Raw genomic sequence first — 20,315 nt, 5'->3', positions numbered from 1 at the left:
CCCTCATTCTCCCCTACACAAGGAGCTGAGCAGGCCGCCCCATTGCACTCCCAGGGACGCTGGGAGCAAGGGTCTGAGCTGGGAAGCACTAGCTGATGGGCTGCCCAACAGCTGGGGTTTGGTAGTGTGCAGAAAACAGTCACACGGTAGCCACTCGGAGTGGTTAGTAGTCACACACTCAGCTTAGAAATAGCTGTATTTCCTGGAATGGCAGCCCCAGTCCCTGCCCAGGCTCAACATGGCCGTTCATCTTGCTTGCTCCACGCACATGCCTGTCTGTGTGCACTTCCGATGAGACTGGAGGTGCTGAGCATCCACAACAGCCATTGGATCTCATGGGAGTTGGGGATGCTCGGTAGCTCTGAAGAGCAAGTTACCAGGTCCTCAGAGGCAGCCGGTGTAAGGTGAAGCAGCCCCCAGGCTAATCTGCAGCCACTAAAGAGTCCCTGATGCTTCTCAAAACATATTCGCACTGTAACCTCCCCATGCACAGCTGGACTGAAGGAGCTAAGCTGAGCAAAGGACAGCTAGAAAGAGAGACGGGTGGACAGCCTTAAGGAAACGCAGCGAGAAGGAGTCTGCCTGCAAAGCAAAGGATAAGATATGCGGAAAGAGGTGCAGAGACACATATGCTGACATGGAGGGGAATAATGTCAATGAAACCTCAGAACAGCCACGTTGTTCATGTCCGGTGTCAGCTGCTGATCTGCTTTCACATTTTATTTTAGTTGTTTCTTTGTTTAATGAACAATGGACTATGGGTTTCAGACCTGGACAGCCAGACTCTCAGCCAGGGCCCCGACAATCCACCCAGGGAAGTCGACGCGTGGAGCTGGCAAACTGACCACTAGATGCCACTGGTGTTCCTCCTTAAAAACACCTGGAGGAACAAGCATCCTTGGCAGCAGCCAATCCAGGCCGGAGTGTCTCTGCCAAAAATGCAGCAGCTGTGACGCAAAGCCCCTGGCTGTCAGATGAATGGGCTACTAACAGGATGATTTGAGCAGAGGGCTGGAGGGGGAACACGCATTTCTACTGTAACTCTTTTTTGTAATCCTAGTTTGTCTTCCCCTGCCCCACCGCCCAGGCTCTTTGGGGCTGGTTCTTGGCTGACATTTGCAGTGCCAGCATTTAAGTTGCCCAGAGGGTTTGCACAGAGGCTGTGCGGAGAATCCCTCCTTCGGAGGCCCATCTGCCTTTCAAGGGGAAACAAAGAGGGTAGAATTGTGCACGTCTCCCCAGACTGCCTATGACACTTACTGACAAATGCCTTCTGGATCTTCTTAGCACAGTCGGAAAGAGAACCCCCCCACCCCAGGCTGGGATCATGGCATTTGTTCAAGTTTGCAGCCTAAATAATGGCTGGAGGGGTCTGATCCCATATTCTTTTAACAGAATTAGTGTTCTGGGACTGAAAAACTTCCTAACTGTCAGGGTGGTTAAGCACTGGAATAAATTGCCTTGGGAGGTTGTGGAATCTCCATCACTGGAGATTTTTAAGAGCAGGTTAGACAAACACCTGTCAGGAGTGGTCGAGATAATCAGTCCTGCCACAAATGATGACCTCTTGAGGTCCCTTCCAGTTCTACGATTCTATGGTAACCCACCACACTGACTTAGGAGGGAAAAGCACACACGTAATTATAACTCTGATCCCTGCAGAAAGCAATTGGCAACATCAGGAAATCCCTCACTGAACGTCTCACCCTGGGAGGACCATCAGTGACGTAACACCTTTGGCTATAGTGGCTGCTCATGAAAGCAGCTTGTCGCACTGACAGGAGATGTTTCCATGCTGCCTGGGTCCTTTTCTTATTTCTTTTTACATGCTAATTTTTTTTCCACCTTTTTTTTTATTCACTGGGGAAAGGAACAGGGTGGACAGTGTCTCTCTCAGATCCTATTATAGCTAAAAAATCAGGGCCAGCTAAACACATTTTTAAAAGTGTTCTGCCTAACATGGGTTTAACGGCGTTGCCCCATTGGAGTAGAGCAGGGAACACAGAGTTGAATCTGTTTAGGAACCAGTTTTCAAGACTAGCTCTAGGTCTTGAGCCGTTATATCACAGTAGTACAGTAGGATTTCGCTAGGTCCCTGCCTAGAGTTGGTATCTAGCTCTCAGTGCCATGCGGAGAGTTGGCTCAGACCCCACCGAGACGGTGGGAATACAAGGCCAGATTTTTAAGGGAGTTCATCACCAACTGTTCCCATGTAGGCACCTAAATAAAATGCAGCTGGATGCTTCATCTGGATGCCACGTAGGAGCTGAGGGCTTGTAAAAATCCAACCCCAACTGTGGATGATGAGCGCTTTTGAAAAACTTGCCTGTATATATTAGGGTCAACACGGAGCCCCACTGAGGCTCTAGGGGTCATTGGAGTGCATTGTTGGCTCAGGGCCTTAGCTTAGAAGCACCAGCCTTACTACGTGTCTGTAAAGTGCGGACAGGAGCTACATAGACAAAGAATGATAATAATCGTAGTAGTCAAATACTGCAGTCCTTACCGAGTGCTTGACCCAAAGCCTAATGAAATCACTGGGTGTCTTTCAACTGACTTCACTGAACTGACGCACATAAAATTACCATTGAAGTCAATGGGAGTTTTGCTTGTGTAAAGGCTGGGTGAGGACTGGCAGGATCTGTCCGAATGCACCGAAGCAGGTTGCAGTAGACAGGCAGTTTGGCAGGGATGGCTGATTTACTGCTCAGAGAGGAAGGATACTTTCTATAGATGAGTAGAGAAGTTTTCTTTTCTTGGAATGATACACTAAACAAAAACCAACTCTGCTGTATTCCTCTGAGTTTTACAGTACATGGCCAAGACCACATGACCCTTACCTGGAATGGTAGGACTGATGCCAAGGAGTGCCAATCGTGCCCTGAGATATTTGCATCATGCTGGGATCGGGTTGGTTCTCTATGAATTTGGTTGAATGCCAGGAGTGCGGTCGGCCCACAAGTTCAGCCCGCCTAGGTAGAAAGAGAGAGGGATCCGAAATATTAGCAACACCCAGTCATTCGGCTCCTTTTTCAGGGGGTAAGACCCATGTAAACGGACATTGGCAAATAAATGTTAATCAGCACATATCACTCCGCAGACTTCTGTTTGCTGCTGCTATTCAGGCAATTAATTTGAAAGAACACTGAGTTATCCACCCATCCTGCCATATGTACACATGACAGCACATATTCACATCCAGGCACATTCATCCTCGTGCCAATACATGCCCAGCAGCACATACACTGACATGTTGACACACACGGATACATATGAACATAGTGAGCATGAATTCTGTTCACATAAACATATTCAAATATTGTTACCAAGTCCACTGGCTTCTTGTAGAGATTTTTTCTTGTGTATCTTAATTGCAGACATGGGCACTGATCCAGCAGGATGATGATCCCTTGTATCCACAAGAAAAATTAGGCCATAACACCATTTCACTATATTTTGCAAACTATTTGCTAAAGATTCCCGAAGAACAAACCATTATTTCAGTTTTAAGGCCACCTTTGATCTTCAGTGAAGGAAAGAGATCTGTTTTATCCCGCTGTTATGACAGGATCTCATTAATAAGAGCTGAACTGAAAATTTAAAAAGGAGGAGCTGAACAAATCAAATTTTCCCCATAGGTGTGTTTAAACAGAGCTCTTTTGTTCCATCCCTTGCCAAGAAAACAAGGAAACTGAATGTGGTCGGGTGGGAGGCTGACAGAACTGGATTTACGAAGTAACTCATACTGTCGCCTTCTCTTATTCCTGAAGTGTCCCTTCACAACACGAAGAGACTTGGGGATTTAAAGGATCTCTTTGTAGTTTTGGTAGAAGCAAAACCTACGCCATTTTCATTTCTTGTTTGGGAAAGCCCACTGTTTGACAGCTAGAAGTATGTTTTCCCTTGAATCCTTCAGCAAAGAGCTGTAAGAATTGTGCTGCCCAGTCCTCTAAGCCATTAATACTTTAAAAGCAATTCAGCCAACAATCCTGTAATAGCATCACGAGTAAACAAGGAAGCTGTGACTCTAACTCAAAAGACAAGCACTATAAATTTAAGTGTAGGATAACCGTGCATTGTGTCCACACCGACTTGTTGCTGAAAATGTGGATTAAGTGTAATAGAATCTTAGGAGAGTTTAAACTAATAGTGGTGGTGGGTGTGGAAAATCAGAGACTGAAACATGTGTTTGTGCACCAAACTAACAAGACTAACTGATCCAACTCTTATTGAATTCAATGGAAATGCTCCCTGTGACTTCACTAGGATTGGACCCAAACGTCTACAGATAATTGTTAAGCTGCTGTCTTCTGTGTAAGTGTATGTGAGCGCCCGTGTGCATGCGGCACAACAACATAGGTTCCTGGCATGTGCCTTCTAACACAGGATTAGGCACGGAGCTTGCTCTTTCAGGTATTTGCACAAATCTAGTTTACTCTGAGTAAGGCCGTCCTTAGAGAAAGGAGACTTGTGCAATTGAAACTACTGGATCTGCAGCTGAATATTTACCTCCAATTGTGTATTATGGGAAGATGACTACATTTAACTCATCAAAGCAAAGCACTGGTTTACCAAAGGCAGGTCTTGATAAAAAACATTCCATACATGTGCTTTACCCCAGGGTACAGGTTCCAGGTACCAATCTAAAATCACTGCAAGAGTAAAAAATTTTTTAAAACGGCCACAGAACTGGCTTTGGAGAGGCTGCAATATTGTGAGAACCCGACTCTTATCCTAGACAGATAGGCACAGTTGTAAGCCTCTCAGTACTGCAGTTAATTTCTGACTCAAGACAAACAATGCGCCAGACCCTCCGCTGGTGTAAATCACTGTAGTTCCATTGGCTTCAGTGAAGCCAGGCCAATTTACAGAAACCAAGAATCTCGCCCAGAAAGTAAGTGTTGCAAAAGGCAAAACTGCTCCAGCCCTGAGCCCCCCCAAACCCGGAACCCCTTCCTGCACCCCAAACCCCTCATCCCCGGCCCCACCCGAGCCTGCATGCCCAGCTCTGACCCCCTCCTGCACCCCAATCCTCTGCCCCAGCCCTGCACCCCCTCCCCAAACCCAGAGCCCCTCCTACACCCCAAACCCCTCATCCCTGGCCCCACCCGAGCCTGCACCCCCAGCTCTGACCCCCTCCTGCACCCCAATCCTCTGCCCCAGCCCGGCACCCCCTCCCCAAACCCAGAGCCCCTCCTACACCCCAAACCCCTCATCCCCGGCCCCACCCGAGCCTGCATGCCCAGCCCAGAGCCCTGACCCCCTCCCGCATCCCAACCCCCTGCCCCGAATCCAGAGCCCCATAACCCCTCATTCCCAGCCCACCCCGCAGCCCTCACCCCCCCCCCCCCCGCCCATACCCCAAGACTCTCATCCCCAGTCCCGTTGGATCGTGGGCACCAACCATTTTCTTCAGCTGGGTCCCCAGAAAAAACGTTTGAAAACCACTGATCTAGACCATCCCTGACAGGCGTTTGTCTAACTTGCTCCTACAAACCTCCAATGACAAGATTCCACAACCTCCATAGGCAATTTATTCCAGCGCTTAACCACCCTGACAGTCATGCGTCTGACGAAGTGGGTATTCACCCACGAAAACTCATGCTCCAATATGTCTGTTAGTCTATAAGGTGCCTCAGGACTCTTTGTTGCTCCTGACAGTTATTTTTTTCCTAATGTCCAACCTAAACCTCCCTTGCTGCAGTTTAAGCCCATTGCTTCTTGTCTTACCGTCAGTGGTTAAAGAGAACAATTTTTCTCCCCCCTCCTTGTAACAACCAGAGTGGGTCTGATTCTCCTCTCACACCCATCATTTCATGTCACGGCAGCTTCATCTGACTTAGATCAGTGTAGCTGAGAGGAAAATCAGGCCCAGTAGTTGAAAAGTATTTGCTTTATTTTGACTGAGTTCCTGATCAAAAGGAAAAAAAAATCCTAATTTCTGTGCTGATTTTGAGAAAAGAAATAAAGCAAACCTAGGAAAAAGCTTTTTGGCTTTGCCATTTTAAAAACAAAGAGAAAAACAGCAATGGGAAAAGGCAACAGTGAGAAATTTAAATTCACTTGCTTTTATCAGTGTGATGAAGATTACTCTTATTTCGGTGTTTATCTTACACTATGGAGCTATCTTGGTTAGTCAGGAACAGTTAGCTTTTCAACTGATATACATGCGTATTCATTTTATAGTGCCAAGATATGGATACTGTAAATCATGCCTAAGGACTTCACTTACAGCGAGCATGGAATTTATTCATTGTCTGACATATCCAGTGATTTACTAGGGAAATTTCTAGTGTTGTGGGGAAGTTATACAAAGCCCTTGAAGCTACGGATTGTGGTAAATAGTGTGCTGTGATAGATAGATAGATAGATAGATAGATAGATAGATAGATAGATAGATAGATAGATAGATAGATAGATAGATAATGAAAACTACAGAAAAATATATGGAGGAGAGGAGGAAAAATACATACCCCAATGCAAAGTTTTTGAACGTGTATGTATAAGCCAGATCCTCAACTGGTGTAAATCAGAGTAGCTCCACTGACGTCAATGCTGATTTACAGCTGCTGAGAATCTGACCCTCAGTGGGAGAACATAGCTCTGTAGTATCTCGGGAGTTCTCCCAACAAATAAATCGCAGAACATAACAAGGCAGCAGAGCTGTGGAGATGCTTCTTTGCACCTGCAGTTCATCGGAAGGTTAGTTAAGCAGGGCTGGATTCTCCATTGCCTTTCACCTTGTGCAGTAACTTATACCAGGGCAAGGTACGTGCAAAGATTACACAAGGTGCTGAACAATGGGAATCTGGCCCCTAATTCTCTAAGCTCATCTCCAGAGAATACTAAAACACAAAGCAAGATGAGTTCCAAAACAGAGACATTACCTTGTAGCAAACATCAGCATTTTTGATAGCAACCCTCTGGCCAAATCAACATCGTATGGAGAAGGTGCTTGCACAAAGCCCTTTCTCTGTGCTCTCTGTTCTTCTTTCAGCCTCTTTTTAGATATAAAAGTTCCCCAGGAGCTCCATTTTCTGCTGCAGTTGTACAGTCTGATCTGACTCCAGAGCACTGAGTTTTAGGGAAGTTTCATCAGCCAACCATTCCACTAACATGACCAATTAAAGCCACACTGGAGTTCCAGGGGTAGCAGGCATCCCACAGTGCACCATGCTAGAAGAAGTTAACTGCTGAGTGTCACAATGCAATGCAAGAAAAAGCCAGGAGGGGAAGAAAACTGCTGACCACTTCCACTGGGGAAAAAATGCTTCATGGTAGAACCCAAGATAAAATCCAAAGTTCTATTTTGAATGATATCACCAGTAATAACTGTAGCCTCCTCCACACACAAAAATGACACTGTCTGCAAAACCCCATGAGAATTCCTTTGGAGCGCTTCACTACAGGCTTCATTGCAAAATACTACCAAAACCTTTGGAGGGGAAATGAGCAGATTGGGGGATCTGTACCTTTTGGGGCCATTCCTATAAAGTGTGGAGCAGTCATGTTGTATAAAGGTTGCCGTATGTATATATCAGTGCTGGGGTGAATATCAGATGAAAAGAACAGGGATAATGGGATCTCGACTGCGCAAAGATGTCCTTGTACCACACCAGTGAATCCCCCTGATTCTTACATCTCAGCAGTTCATCAAGGGGTTCCCGACATGACATCAATAAAGTGAGGAGAGAATGGATGCCAGGGCCAGCATGGAAAAATTACCCCGAGTCTATTGTCAGGGTTTAGAACTTGGCTATAAAAATTAATTTCACTTAAAGGGGACAAGTTATTTAAGAAGTGGTTACTGCAAAAGTGGGCATACATAACAACCGCCTTCCAAGGTACTGCATGCACACGGCTTAGCAAATCCACACTAAGTGAGTAATCTCTCACCTGAAATCACAGTGGTTTGCCTTACAGGGTAAACCCTCCATTTTCACTACAGCCTAAATAAAGGGAGCTCTTTATATCTCTCAAGTAATTAATAGGTTTCTCCATCTTTTATATGGGCTATTTTTTACACCCAGGAAACCCCACTGCAGTCCATGGTCCTGTCAAAGCACTCTGCACTGTCTTGCTGGATATCTAGATTTGATTAAAAAGAAATATTTTCATGTGAATGTAGCCCCCTGATTCAGCTACGCACCTGAGTGTATGGACTTCATTACTGTGCTTGAGACCCTTTGAAGTCGGCAGAACTTAAGCACGTGCTTAAGTACTTGGCTGATTCAGGGCTCTGAGTGTTTATTAAATGGGAGGATTGTCAGCAAGAGCTAGAGTCAGGCACAGGATAAGAAAGCACTGGGCAAATTTCTCCACAATGTCACGCTGCAGCATTTCAGTGACCTGCAGTAGCTCTGGCTATTCCAGTCCAAAGTGTCTCTTGAGCAGAGAAAGGCAACTCAGCAAAATGACACAGAGTTTTGAGACATGGGTGAATGTCTAGCATGAGACCACGAATCCCATCTTCACTCATGAGCTACGGTAGCTCTGCAGAGATGAAAGGCGAGTGCATTAATTCAGTACATTGCTATGGGTGGAAACTTCAGATTAAATGCTTTCTCCAACTCGTACTTAAATAATACTGCATCACCCACTGAGCCCCATCGGGTCCTTCTGAAGACAAGAAGTGGTTGCAATAAGCATTTCAGCAAGACTGGGCAAGCCAAGAGGGCTGCCAGACATCTAACAGGGTGGTCTACCTTCTCTTAAATGTGGCACTCACTTTGTGGGTCTGAAGGTAGGAGGAGTTTACAAATATATGCTTCAAAACCACACGAAAGCATTCAGTCAACAGCTTCCCCCCTACCTAGTGCTAGATGGAAACATGTTACAGCCCTCAAGGCAGCTATAAAATTAACCAAATGGATCTACTGTTTTTTAAGACGTTTTGAGCTTTGAAGGATTCTTTTAACATTAACCCCTTTGCATCTGTGGATTATGGAGCTTTCATTGCTGGTGGAGGGCTTCATACCAAGAGCCAAAATATTCAAGGGAAAATATTGCTGCAGAGTGGCAGACAATAATAATGGGGGACAAGAAGAACTTTAGACTGATATCCAAGTTTCAGTCAGACGCTGAAGCTAAAGAGGAGGATTCTGCAAGGAATGCCCCTTCCTCAGCTGGTGTATCATAGGAACCCAAGTCTACAGCTGACTAACTTAATTTGATCCATGCAGGGAATAATGGGATGTACTTCAGTCTTTTAGAACATGAATCAGTGCACAGTAAGGGGCTATCACTGAGTCTGACTGATTACCAACTAAGTCACCATTGTCAACACACCAATCAGGTGATCTTCATTTGTCGATCACAGTATACAGTTGAGGCTACAGGTGTACAGATGTTCATCAAACTCATGGCTGACATATGAATCAAAGAACCTTTTGTGAATCTAGATTTTCCCAGTAAAAGCTAATCCATGTGGATGGACTCCTGTATCCATATGGGTGGGTATAAGGGTCAACCAGCGTGGATCATCCTGCTGGATCAGGGCCCATGCCTGCAATTAAGATACACAAGGGAAAATCTCTGTGTTTAAAAGACCTGAGAAGAAGGATTTGTATAATGAGAACATTGTCATCAATGGAGCTAGACTGATTTCACCCGCTGAGGCTCAGAGTTTGTCACATTTCACTGTAGCAATATACCGGGCACCGTTAGAATAAGGATATGTTCTATGTGCATCCACCAAAATGGCAATCAGTCCCCAGAGTCTGAAAATAAATCAAGTGCATTGCACTTCCTGCTGCATATTTATTTTGGGCCATAATCATCATTACAGTCCTTGTGCTTTCTATTAAGCAGAAAACTGACTCAGAAAACCTCTTAGGATTTCTACAGAGTGAAGCCACAATCCACTCAAAGACGTCATTCATAATTAAGGTGCAGTCATGGTTCTCAAAATAGCACATCAGACTAGGCCAATTAGAAAGAAAATCAACCTTAATAGCCTCAGCTTTATTCCTCTTTACTGATTCTGTTTGTTTAGACTCACAGAACCCTTCGAAGAAGTTTTGGTGCCAGGCTGGGAGGAAGCTGTGTTCCTTAATAGACATTACTGAAGAATAATGAAAACTCACCAGAAAGATTACTCAAGTCAGTGAAGCATTGCTCAAAATGTCACCAGATCAACATCGGGCCAATCATATCTCCCCACAAGGTTTACAAAAATGGAACAGAACTAAATGCCCCCATGTTTATTTTTCTGCATATGCTCAGGCAACGTTCCCACTAACAGAGGTGTACGCCAGTGAAAAAAGGACATACTTCACACAGTTTAGGTAAGACCTGTGAATATACTGCAAACTGGCTTTTAATCCTGTTGGCTTTTTTTAAATAATTCAAAATATATTGAGAAGTACATTATGGGCCATTTCCAATAGACAACTCTCTGCCTGAGGAAATCATTTCAAAGTGTCCCCAAGATTTCTCGCTTGTTTGATCTTTAGTCATAGATCAAGGGTAAAATTTATCTGCTGAGATTACCCGAGTTCTAGCAGGGACCAGTTTGGTCCTACTCGTATTGCGTGCCCCATTCCTAGTGCTTAAGACAGGTTTCAGTTTTGGCCTTTAGCTGATACATTCAAATGCTATTTGTTTACGGTCTTTGACAAGCTACATTTAGGATACCTGAGATGTGCCACGTTGAATCTTTATAGCCATGTCACGTTGCATTAGTTGTGGGAGTTTTAACACACCTCTGAAATCACTTTACATTTACTTAGGGATTGTCTAGACGAGCATTTAGTTTGTGGCAAGCTGGGGTGTAAATCAACCTCACACTGGCATGCTGTGCACTAAGTGCCCATGCGGACCCTGCTGCAGTGTACCAGAAATTCCCTAGTGAGCTTTGATCTGGTCCAGTTTCAAAGTGGTGTCACTCCACGACTGCATTAGGAAACCGTTGGAGCGCAGCAGCCGGGTGCACAGGGACAATGAGTGAACAGCAGACTAACATGGGGTAGATTTGCACCCCACCTTGCTGTGAATTAAAGGTATGTCTACACAGCAAAAAACACCCCATAGCAGTGCGTCTCAGAACCTGGGTCAGCTGACTCAGGCTCATGCTACGGGGTTAACCATAGCAGTGTTGGCATCCCTGCTCGTGCTGGAGCCCAGGCTCTGAAATCCGGTGAGCTTTTACAGATGGGGAAACTGAGGCAGACAGTGGTGAAGTGACTTGCCGAAGGTCACCCAGAGCTGGTAACTGGATTATGCTCTAACTAATTACCTGATGCTTAACCGTCGTTCAGTAACAAGTGCAGCTCACAGAGAATATCTCTTAGATTTAAGGCTCATCTTACTCAAGCCAAGAGTCCCACTGACTTCAGCTGACATTAACTGGACAACTCACTTGAATAAAGTGAGCAGGATTTAGCTGTTAATATGAGAGCTGATGTAGAATAACTACATGCTTGTTGATTACTAGATTCAACAAGTGTGTCCGACTGGAATCTTCTGAATGCAGAGTTTTTAACAACCAGTAGTATTTATTTAACCCCCTATATAAAGTAAATGAAAGGGTGTATCAGATCCGAAATTTGAAGGGAAGCCATACTGGTTGGGTTCAAGTGCCAGAACATTCACGCCGTTCACACGTGACTGTGCCTGGTGTTACCTAGAGAACAGGAAGGCTGGAATGAAAGGCTGGAGGGGTCTAAAATACAGCCTCTCCCCTGTTCTCACGTTCTTGCTACAATGTCACGGTACTTTCCTTTACTGGAAAAGAGGAAGAAAGAAGAGATATGGAAAGGGTGCCTGATTGTGTTGTATGGCTTTTATACTTTTCAGCTTATGGCTTGAGGAAGAACTCCAGTTATTTCTGTCTCCCCAAGCATTACCACTATAGTCTCCTGAAGTGAAGCCAAAACAAAAGACCCTGGGCCAGACCCCCACGCCCAGCTGTCATAAATCAGCACAGCTCTGTTGAAGTCATAGAGCGACGCTGATTTATGCCAACTGAGGATCTGGCCCAACAGGTTTAACGCAAACAATTTTTCTGGTTCTTCTTCAGTCAATACATAATTAGTTCAAAAAAACCAAGAGAACAAGACAGACTAAGATGCTTAAGCCCTCTGCTAGAAAACACGCAGCAACCGCATCAGGAGAGACTTCTAAACAATGGATGGAATGTGCTTTCCAACTCTCGCTCGTTTCCAATAATGAGCAGTACAGAGCCGGTGACTGGCAGGAAATATGTCACACTATAAGCCTGATTATCCCAATGTAATGGGGACAGTGAATAACTGCAGATAGCAAAAGGGATTTGCAGTGTAATTAGCAGACACCAGGAACATGATCCTGTTTGGGATAACAGTTTGAGATGGGATATCTGAATTCCACTCTTTTTGTGCTATACGTTCATACTGCTGTGCCTGATTCGCCTCCGACTTACCAAGATGCAAATCAAAAGCAGCTCTGTTGAATTCAGTGGAGTTACACACATAAAAGGCCTGGCTGCCCCCACACCAGTGTATGTACACAGGTATATACGCATTTACATACTACATAGATTCTGAACCAGACCCTTACCTGGCATAACTCACAGATAAGTTGATGGACACCAACAGGGGATCTGACCCTCTGGTTTCAACTGAGTTCTCCTGATTTGCCCCTGAGCTTGCGAGAGCAGTCTCCAGGCCCTATGGCCTCAATCTCTCACAGCCTGGACAGAGTGGAGAGCAGGGTGGCTGCAGGGAGCTGGTTGCAGCTACCTGATTCAGTCCTGGTGCAAGTTCAAGCTGCCAGGGTCAACTTAACTTATGTCACTGGCCTAAGGTCCCTCAGGGACCTTACATCAGGGAAGGGGCAGGCAAAGATGAGCTCAGGTCTGCCATGATCCCTTCCCTCCCTGCTCCTCCTTCCCCTTCCCCTGGGGATGGGAGAGGGCAGAGCTGCCTCCACTAGATTTACACCAACAGAGAGTTACCCGGCACAGCGGTGACTAGTCTCCTCTGGTGGCTTGCAGTGCCTAATAAACCTGAAAATATAGACCCTATATGTAACGTAACTCAAATATATAATATAGCTCAGATATGTAAGGAGCCAGCACCTCTTTCATACAAAACCTTCAATGAAGAGAGTTCTTGATCTGGACTCTCTAGGCCTGATTCTTCACTGCTTTGCACCTTGTATAGTCATTCATGCCTCCTGTGCAGAGTGGCTGTAAAACAGGATCATTACGATCGAGTAGCATTTTATACCCACTTTGCACTCCACAAAGAGCTGGGCAACAAAGAATCAGGCAGGCGGTACTCAAAAATTACACAGCATTCTATAGTTAACGATGCCAACTCCAGGACAGAGCCTCAGCTGATGAAAACAGGTGCAGCTCCACTGATTTCAACAGACCCCAATTTCCAGCAGCTAAGAGTCTGGCCCTAGAATCCTGGAATTTCCCAAAGACTGGAAACACTTATTTTCCACCCTGAATTTCACAGAACGTTTTAGACAATCGGCGATCCAAAGCACTTCATCATTTCGTGTGTGTTTACAGAAAGCAAACAAGTCGTGGGGCTGCCCCTCATGGCACAGCCAAAGGTTAAGACCATGCAGCATATTCCCTCCCACTCTCAAATGCTTCTACATTAAGGCTATTTCCTGTTTGGAACCAAAGTGTCAACCACTGATACACAATATAGACAGGCAGCAGACACAGCCTGAAATGCTACCCTCGGTGTAATAAAAAAAACCCATGACTATGTCTCTGATGGTAAAATATCACAATGAAGCACTAAACTGTGACGCTTCTCTCAAGTAACCACTGTTGGGAATGAAAGATCTACAAGCAGGAAGTACTAATCTTGAACTCTCAAAGCGTTTTGATTTATTTTCAGTTCAAAACAGCCTTTTCTTTCAAAATTTCCATTAGTTTTACAACAACAACAAAAAACAATTAAAAACTGGTCAAAATAAAAAGGGAAACATTTGGATTTTGTCAAAATTAAACATTTCTTTCAATCTGAAATGAACTCTTTTTTTCACTCTTCAATTCACTGAAAATTTTCCTTGATTTTTCAGAACCCCCAGCAAATCAAAAAATGCGTTATTTGCACAGCTCTATTCTTCAGATGCCTCAATACCTCTACAAATCTATCCCTTGGTCCAAAGCAATGGAGTGACTCCAGATTTACCCCAGTGCAGAGGAAAGCTGAATTTGGTCCTACTTCTCTAATTGTCTTCTCCAGGACTGACAAAGTTCTATAAAGGAGAGGAAAGGAAAGCACACCCGAGTCAAGCAGTCTCCCCTTGGGCAGATCAGCAACAAGAGTGACTAGCTACTCTGTGCACAGCCCCACACAAACATTATCAACGACAGCAAAGCTGTCCCTTGCTCAGGGCACAAGATTGAGTTTATTTCCCTGGCACTGTGCTGGAGGTGTGCGAAGGGCTCAGTGTGACGTGAGATAATTACTCCGACACATTCCCACTTCCTGATGCTTCAAAAACTCGACACTTACACGGGTATAAATTGATTCTTCTCCCCGCCGAGGGAAGTTGTGTTTGACAACGGACCCAGCTGAGGATCTGTCCCAGAATGAAATTCAAAGTACATAAATAACCGGAATAGGTAGAGGGCGGGAAGAGAATCATGAGCAAAACCATCTTCTCTCTCACCTGTTCTTCAGCCGCGGTTTAGCTGCTCCTGACCATGCTGTTTTGCTGTGCTGTAGGTCAGTGGGGATACACTCCGGACTGAGTGAGCGGGAAGCTGGTAGGTCAGCGTGTTCCTTTGCTACACATGTGTCCCTGTCAAAAGAAACCAAGGGAGTGTCAAAGTTCAGGGAGTGCCTGAGACAGACAGACAGACACACATACATTAAGATCACTTTCAAAACATCAAAGAAATATGTAGATGGGGGGTATTACATCAAAGCCTCATTTTTGACACGCACAAAGGAAAATGTCTGATGGAAAACAGCTGCTAAAAGCCATTGATGTGCCTATTCTTCTCCATGGGAAAGATGAAAGGATACATCACCACCAAATCTGGATTCGTAGGGTGAAATTCTGCCCTTCGTTATAGCTCGGCAGAGCTTGGTCATTAAAAACCCTCCTCCCTAAATGTTTTGGAGCAACTGTGCAATAGATCAACACATATTGTCACTGATCGAGAAGAATCAGCAGCGGGATCAAATATAGAACGTATTGAGAGAGAGACAAAGTGGGTGAAGTAATATCTTTTATTAGGCCAACCTCTGGTGGAGGGGACAAGTTTCTGAACTTCACAGAGCTCGTCCTCAGGTCTGGGGAAGGTAACCAGAGGTTAATGCATTAACCTACTGAGAAGTACAAATGCTAATAGTGAGAGGGGGCAGCCATTGTGCCAGGTCCTGAACTTACACATAGTAAAAGGCAGTCCTTGGCCTTTGAGATCTTACAGTCTACACCAGGGGTGGGCAAACTACGGCTCGTGGGCCGGATCCAGCCCACCAGCCATTTTAAGCCAGCGTGCGAGCTCCCAATGGGGAGCGGGGTCTGGGGCTTGCCCCGCTCCAGCGCTCCAGCCAGGGTGCAGGGTCGGGGGCCGTACCACGTGGCTCCTGGAAGCTGCGGCATGACCCTGCTCTGGCTCCTACACACTCCAATGGCCCCCTCCAGCACTCCAATTGGAGCTGCAGGGGTAGTGTCTGCTGATGGGGCAGCGTGCAGAGCCGCCTGGCTGTGCCTCCCCGTAGGAGCTGGAGAGGGATATGCGCCTGCTTCCAGGAGCCGCTTGAGGTAAGCGCGCTCAGGGCCTGCCCCCCTGCCCTAGCCCCATCCCTGATCCCTCTCCCACCCTCTGAACCCCTCGGTCCCAGCCCAGAGCACCCTCTTATATCCCAAATTCCTCATCCCCAGCCCCACCCCAGAGTCCACCCTGCCCATCTGGAACCCTCACCCCGCCCCACACCCCACTCCTCCACCCCAGCCCGGAGCCTCTCCCGCACCCTCCTCATTTCTGGCCCCACCCCAGAGCCCGCACCCCCAACCAGAGCCCTCACCCCCTCCCGCACCCCAACCCCAATTTTGTCAACATTCATGACCCACCATACAATTTCTATTACCAGATGTGGCCCTCGGGCCAAAAAGTTTGCCCACCCTGGTTTACACAGACAAGACAAAAGCTACGAGAAAGGAAACGTTATCCCCATTTTACAAATGAGGCCTTAAGACATTAAGTGACTGGCCCAAGGTCACAGTGGAAGTCTATGATAGAGCCAGGAACTGACCACTGACCTCCTGTCTCTGAGTCTAGCGCCTTAACCACAAGAACATCCTTCTTTCCTGTCAGAGGAGCAGGAGCTGCATTGCAGAGCTGAGGAACTTAGCTTGGGTGAGCACTAGTTCTTGTTTTAAGGCTGTATTCCAGGCTAGCTTTGCTAACAGCAAAACCATTGATCTTACGCCCGCAGACAAGTCCTACCTACGCGGAATGATGGCGAGATAGAAAGGTCTATCCCCAGTTCAACGTTCTTCCAATCAGATTAACACACAAAGGGCTAGCCCACCCCATCAAAACCAACACAGATGATTATTAATGATGGCTATTCTTTTAGCATAGAAAATAAAATCTCTCGAAACACTGGGTGTTCTTAATGACTCAAATTTTCACAGTCAAATGTGGGTCCGGTTTACAGTCACCTCTCTGCTAACGTAAGGAAAACACTGCATAAAAATCTGTATGAGACGCATGCTCTTTCCCTGTCTTTCCTTCCCTCCTGCCTAGCCCTGAGGAGAGCCGCAGACTAAGATGGGGAGTAATTGTCCCTTGTTCTACGTTTAATAGGCTTCAGAGCACATGCCAACATATGAGGCTTTAGATATTTCGGATGGCTTGGATTCCATTCCTGTGAGAGACCAGCCTTCTTTGTATCCATTTAAATCCTCCCCCCTCCAAGCCCCTCTCCCCCGCAATTCCCCCACGTGTCAGGCAAGAATTTTAAATCTCACATTGCAGATGAGATATACCAGGGAAGCAGTAGCACTTTCACCTAGATTGGGGAATTTCATTGGTCCAGAACTAGACAGAATGGCCTCCTTCCTCCGTCCGCTTATCTGTGTCTGCACTTTACCCCAGATCCTGCTGTAGCTGCCTTTTTTAATCAAATCTCACTCTACTTTGCCTCTCACCCAGTGTGACTGTGTCCTATTCCCCTCTGTATAAAGCTCTGAGGAACCTCGTGGGTAGGAGTAAGGGGGTGTTATTTAGCAACTGAGACGGTGGGGCCTCACAGTTACTCCATGCACATACAAAACAATACAAACTGATGGACCGAAGCCACATAAAATAGATCTCCCTCTGTATAAAGCTAGCCAGATTCCTCTCAGGAAAAAGCCTGCATGAATACTGGAAGCCAAATTTCTCATGTTACACCAGGGACATGCCACTGAAGCCAATGGCTCCACTTCTCCTCTCGCACCAGTTTCATCAATATAGTTACTATTACTCCTGATTTATGCCTGTGTGGGAGAAGACTATTTCAGTGCAGGATAGAGCAGAGAGGAGAGAACTGGGCTCGATAAGATTAAACTTAACCTCTTTTTTGAAAAAAAATATTATTGCTTATATTGCAGGAGTGCCTAGAGGACAGATGTGATGAAGTGAGAATTCGTCATCATGTTTTGTATGAACACTGTGTGCCTCAGTTTCCCCCATGTGCTGCATGGTTAACTAGGTGGGGGGAAAAGGTTGTGTACCCTTTGCAGAGCTCCAGGTATGACTGATGCCTGGCTGTCTGGGCCTGACCCCATGCTATGAAGAGTCTCAGAAGACAATTGCTCGGACTTTTGGTACCTAGCAAATAACAACTATGGAAGATCCACCCCTCCGCAGAAAGCCAGCCTGGTTTCACCAGCTGGAGAACAAAGGGCTAGGAGGAGGGCCAGGTGACAATGTTTGCCTGGGAACAAGGACAAAGGACTGAGGAGGGGCGGGGGTGTGTGTAGTTGTTAAGTGTGGGTTGCTGGAAGCAGGAAAAGCTTCTGGACTGGGACTAAGAAAGGGTCAGAGGAGAGCTCTGGGCTCTGAACTGGCCCAGATGGCCTATGCTGTAACTCTCTGTTCTCTGTGATAACCAAGGACTTTTGACGCTGTGTTCCAGACATCTAATACGCTCTTCTGCTTTTACAGCGCTGTCTGGGAGTCACTCCCTCCGGGGTCCAATCCAGGTGGACTTGCTGCAGGGAGCTCACGGCATAGAGCAGGTGTGTGGAAGGCTCCGAGTTTCAGTCCCAGGAGCTGTGAAGCCATGGGGTTTGCCCCAGTGAGACAGTCTGACCCTAAGGGGGCTGACACATTGAAGGAGCTCTCCCAGGGACCAGACCTGTGGATCCGTGACACCAGGGCCCCAAAATGCCAAGCTCTTTGCAAACATACAGCAAAGAAATGGCCCCCACCCTGCAGAGCTGACACATCTGCTCTACTTGTTTCTAGACAGAGCTGCTCTCGGGGGGATCTTTGTTACAAGTGAGCACATGGAAGCATCTGAGAAATCTATTCTTGCAAGATTTCCAGCACCCTTTGGCAGACCTCAGCAGATCAGAAAAGCCCTCAGCTGATGGACGCTGACTGGTAACTTGTCTCCAAATGAGGTAACTTGACCCTGCATTCTTTGTGTACTTAAAATTCCCACTGATTTCAGTAGCTTTGGGCACATACACAATATAGGGATTTGGTCCCTTTGGCGGTTTGCTATCACTAGTACAAAGCAGGATATACAGCTATACTATTGCACTGATAGTAAGCCAAATCTCAGGTCCTGTAATTCTGCAGAGGAGAGCCTGGCACTGGTAGAGAAGCAATGTGGCCAGCCAAAAACCACGAGTGAGCCTTCCCTCACTCCATGAGACAGGCTTAAAATACATGGAATTTAAGAATGACCCATTTGCCTGGTGGGATTGGAGCCTTCAGGAGGCAGTCAGGCCACGGTTTCAGGCCTTTCTTGGCAACCATGAGAACAGAAATGTACTCGGTGTTTATTAACGAAAGCTGGGCGTCTCCTACAATCACATGACTCCAGGAGCTGGGGCTTTAAGAAAAAACACCAAATATTGCAAAACTCATGCTCAAGTTATGAGAGCTGGCACGTGGCAATACTGGAGAAGAGAGAGCACCACTTCCACCCAACATCCCTCCGAGCACCAGTCGCTTCGTCCGTGGGCGTGAATGGGGCTGCCTGGCTACAGAATGGCTCTTCAGCTGCTGCCCAGGAAGCCAGTTCCCCCAGGAACTGCTTAGCATCCCTGGGTGCTCAGACTGGCCAGGCTGTGGGATTGTGGCCAGGTTCCTCCCCATGCAGCAGCGGGGCCAGGATGTGCCCATTGGCTGCCGTTTTGGCCTGACACAACCGTGCGGAGCGGATATAGAGAAGTAGCAATTTTATTTCTAATCCTCCATTAGTCAACCCATGGAAACAGTAACTGACCATCAGCTCATCTTCACTCTGTGGCAAAGGGGAAGATAGACCCTGGGGGAACGAGCTGTCTCATTCTGGGGAGATGGCGGGATCCAACTGAAATGTTAAGAGTCTCAGGACATGCACTTCTCCTTAGCTCTGGGGCAAATTCTGACATCACTACTCAGGGCCTGATTCTCAGTTACACTTGATGCCTCTCTGGTAGCGTAAAGGGGCCTTAAAGTGAGTGTAACTAATTTATGCCACTTGAAGTCCCCTCCTGGCACTGCCAGATTGGTGGAGAGTGCGTTTAGCAGTAGCCTACCAAGCTAACCTGAATCCAGCTAGCCCAGGTAACAGTAGCCGTGAAGCCAATGCATGCGCCAGCATGAGCAGTACAACCCAGCACGGGCCCTGGGGACATACGCTGCTCACGAGCCCACCCTGGAGCCTGCACTGTCTCCACTGCCATTGTGCCCAGCATTTAGTAATGTACATGTACGCCTCAGTGTAAATGAGAAATACTCATTAACTACAGCAGGAACATTCAGCACCAACCCGTTCTGGGAGTTAGAAGTAAATGTATTCCTAGTGTCCAGTACGTGGCCTAGAAATGGAAGGATCAGCACCGAACTTTTCGAAAACACCAACAGGTGCTCCTCGGTAAAATAACTTTCCATTCTTCTTGTGACAATGCACTCCATATGCTTTATGAAAACATGCTTATGAACGTGAAGATGTCGTCACTGGAATATGCTTTATGCAAAAGGTCTCTTGTAAGGCATCATTACAAAGCTTATAATCTACTGAGTGTGGTCATCCTATTTGTATGCATGTATCATTCCTGTATCGGAAGCTAGAAATATGAAGTATAACTCTGAGGTCCTATTGTAACTATGCAAAGTGTGGGCCATTAATGGTGGTTTAGAATCT

The 20,315-nt window shown here is 46.4% G+C and overlaps 1 protein-coding gene across 7 annotated transcripts in view; it reads right to left on the bottom strand.

Annotated features, from left to right (window-relative positions):
- Positions 1–20,315, bottom strand: part of SHROOM3 (shroom family member 3) — a 253,836-nt gene that overhangs the window by 34,134 nt on the left and 199,387 nt on the right. For all 7 annotated transcript variants that reach the window (XM_045018424.1, XM_045018425.1, XM_045018429.1 and 4 more), the window contains 2 exons: positions 14,623–14,754; positions 2,841–2,972 (listed from right to left, as the gene is read on the bottom strand). In XM_045018424.1, the coding sequence (XP_044874359.1) occupies positions 2,841–2,972; positions 14,623–14,754 (264 nt within the window). The remainder of the gene's footprint in view (positions 1–2,840; positions 2,973–14,622; positions 14,755–20,315) is intronic.

This window comes from Mauremys mutica, chromosome 5 (assembly GCF_020497125.1).
Source record: "Mauremys mutica isolate MM-2020 ecotype Southern chromosome 5, ASM2049712v1, whole genome shotgun sequence".
NCBI lineage: Eukaryota > Metazoa > Chordata > Testudines > Geoemydidae > Mauremys > Mauremys mutica.
This window is presented reverse-complemented; position numbering and strand designations above follow the sequence as displayed.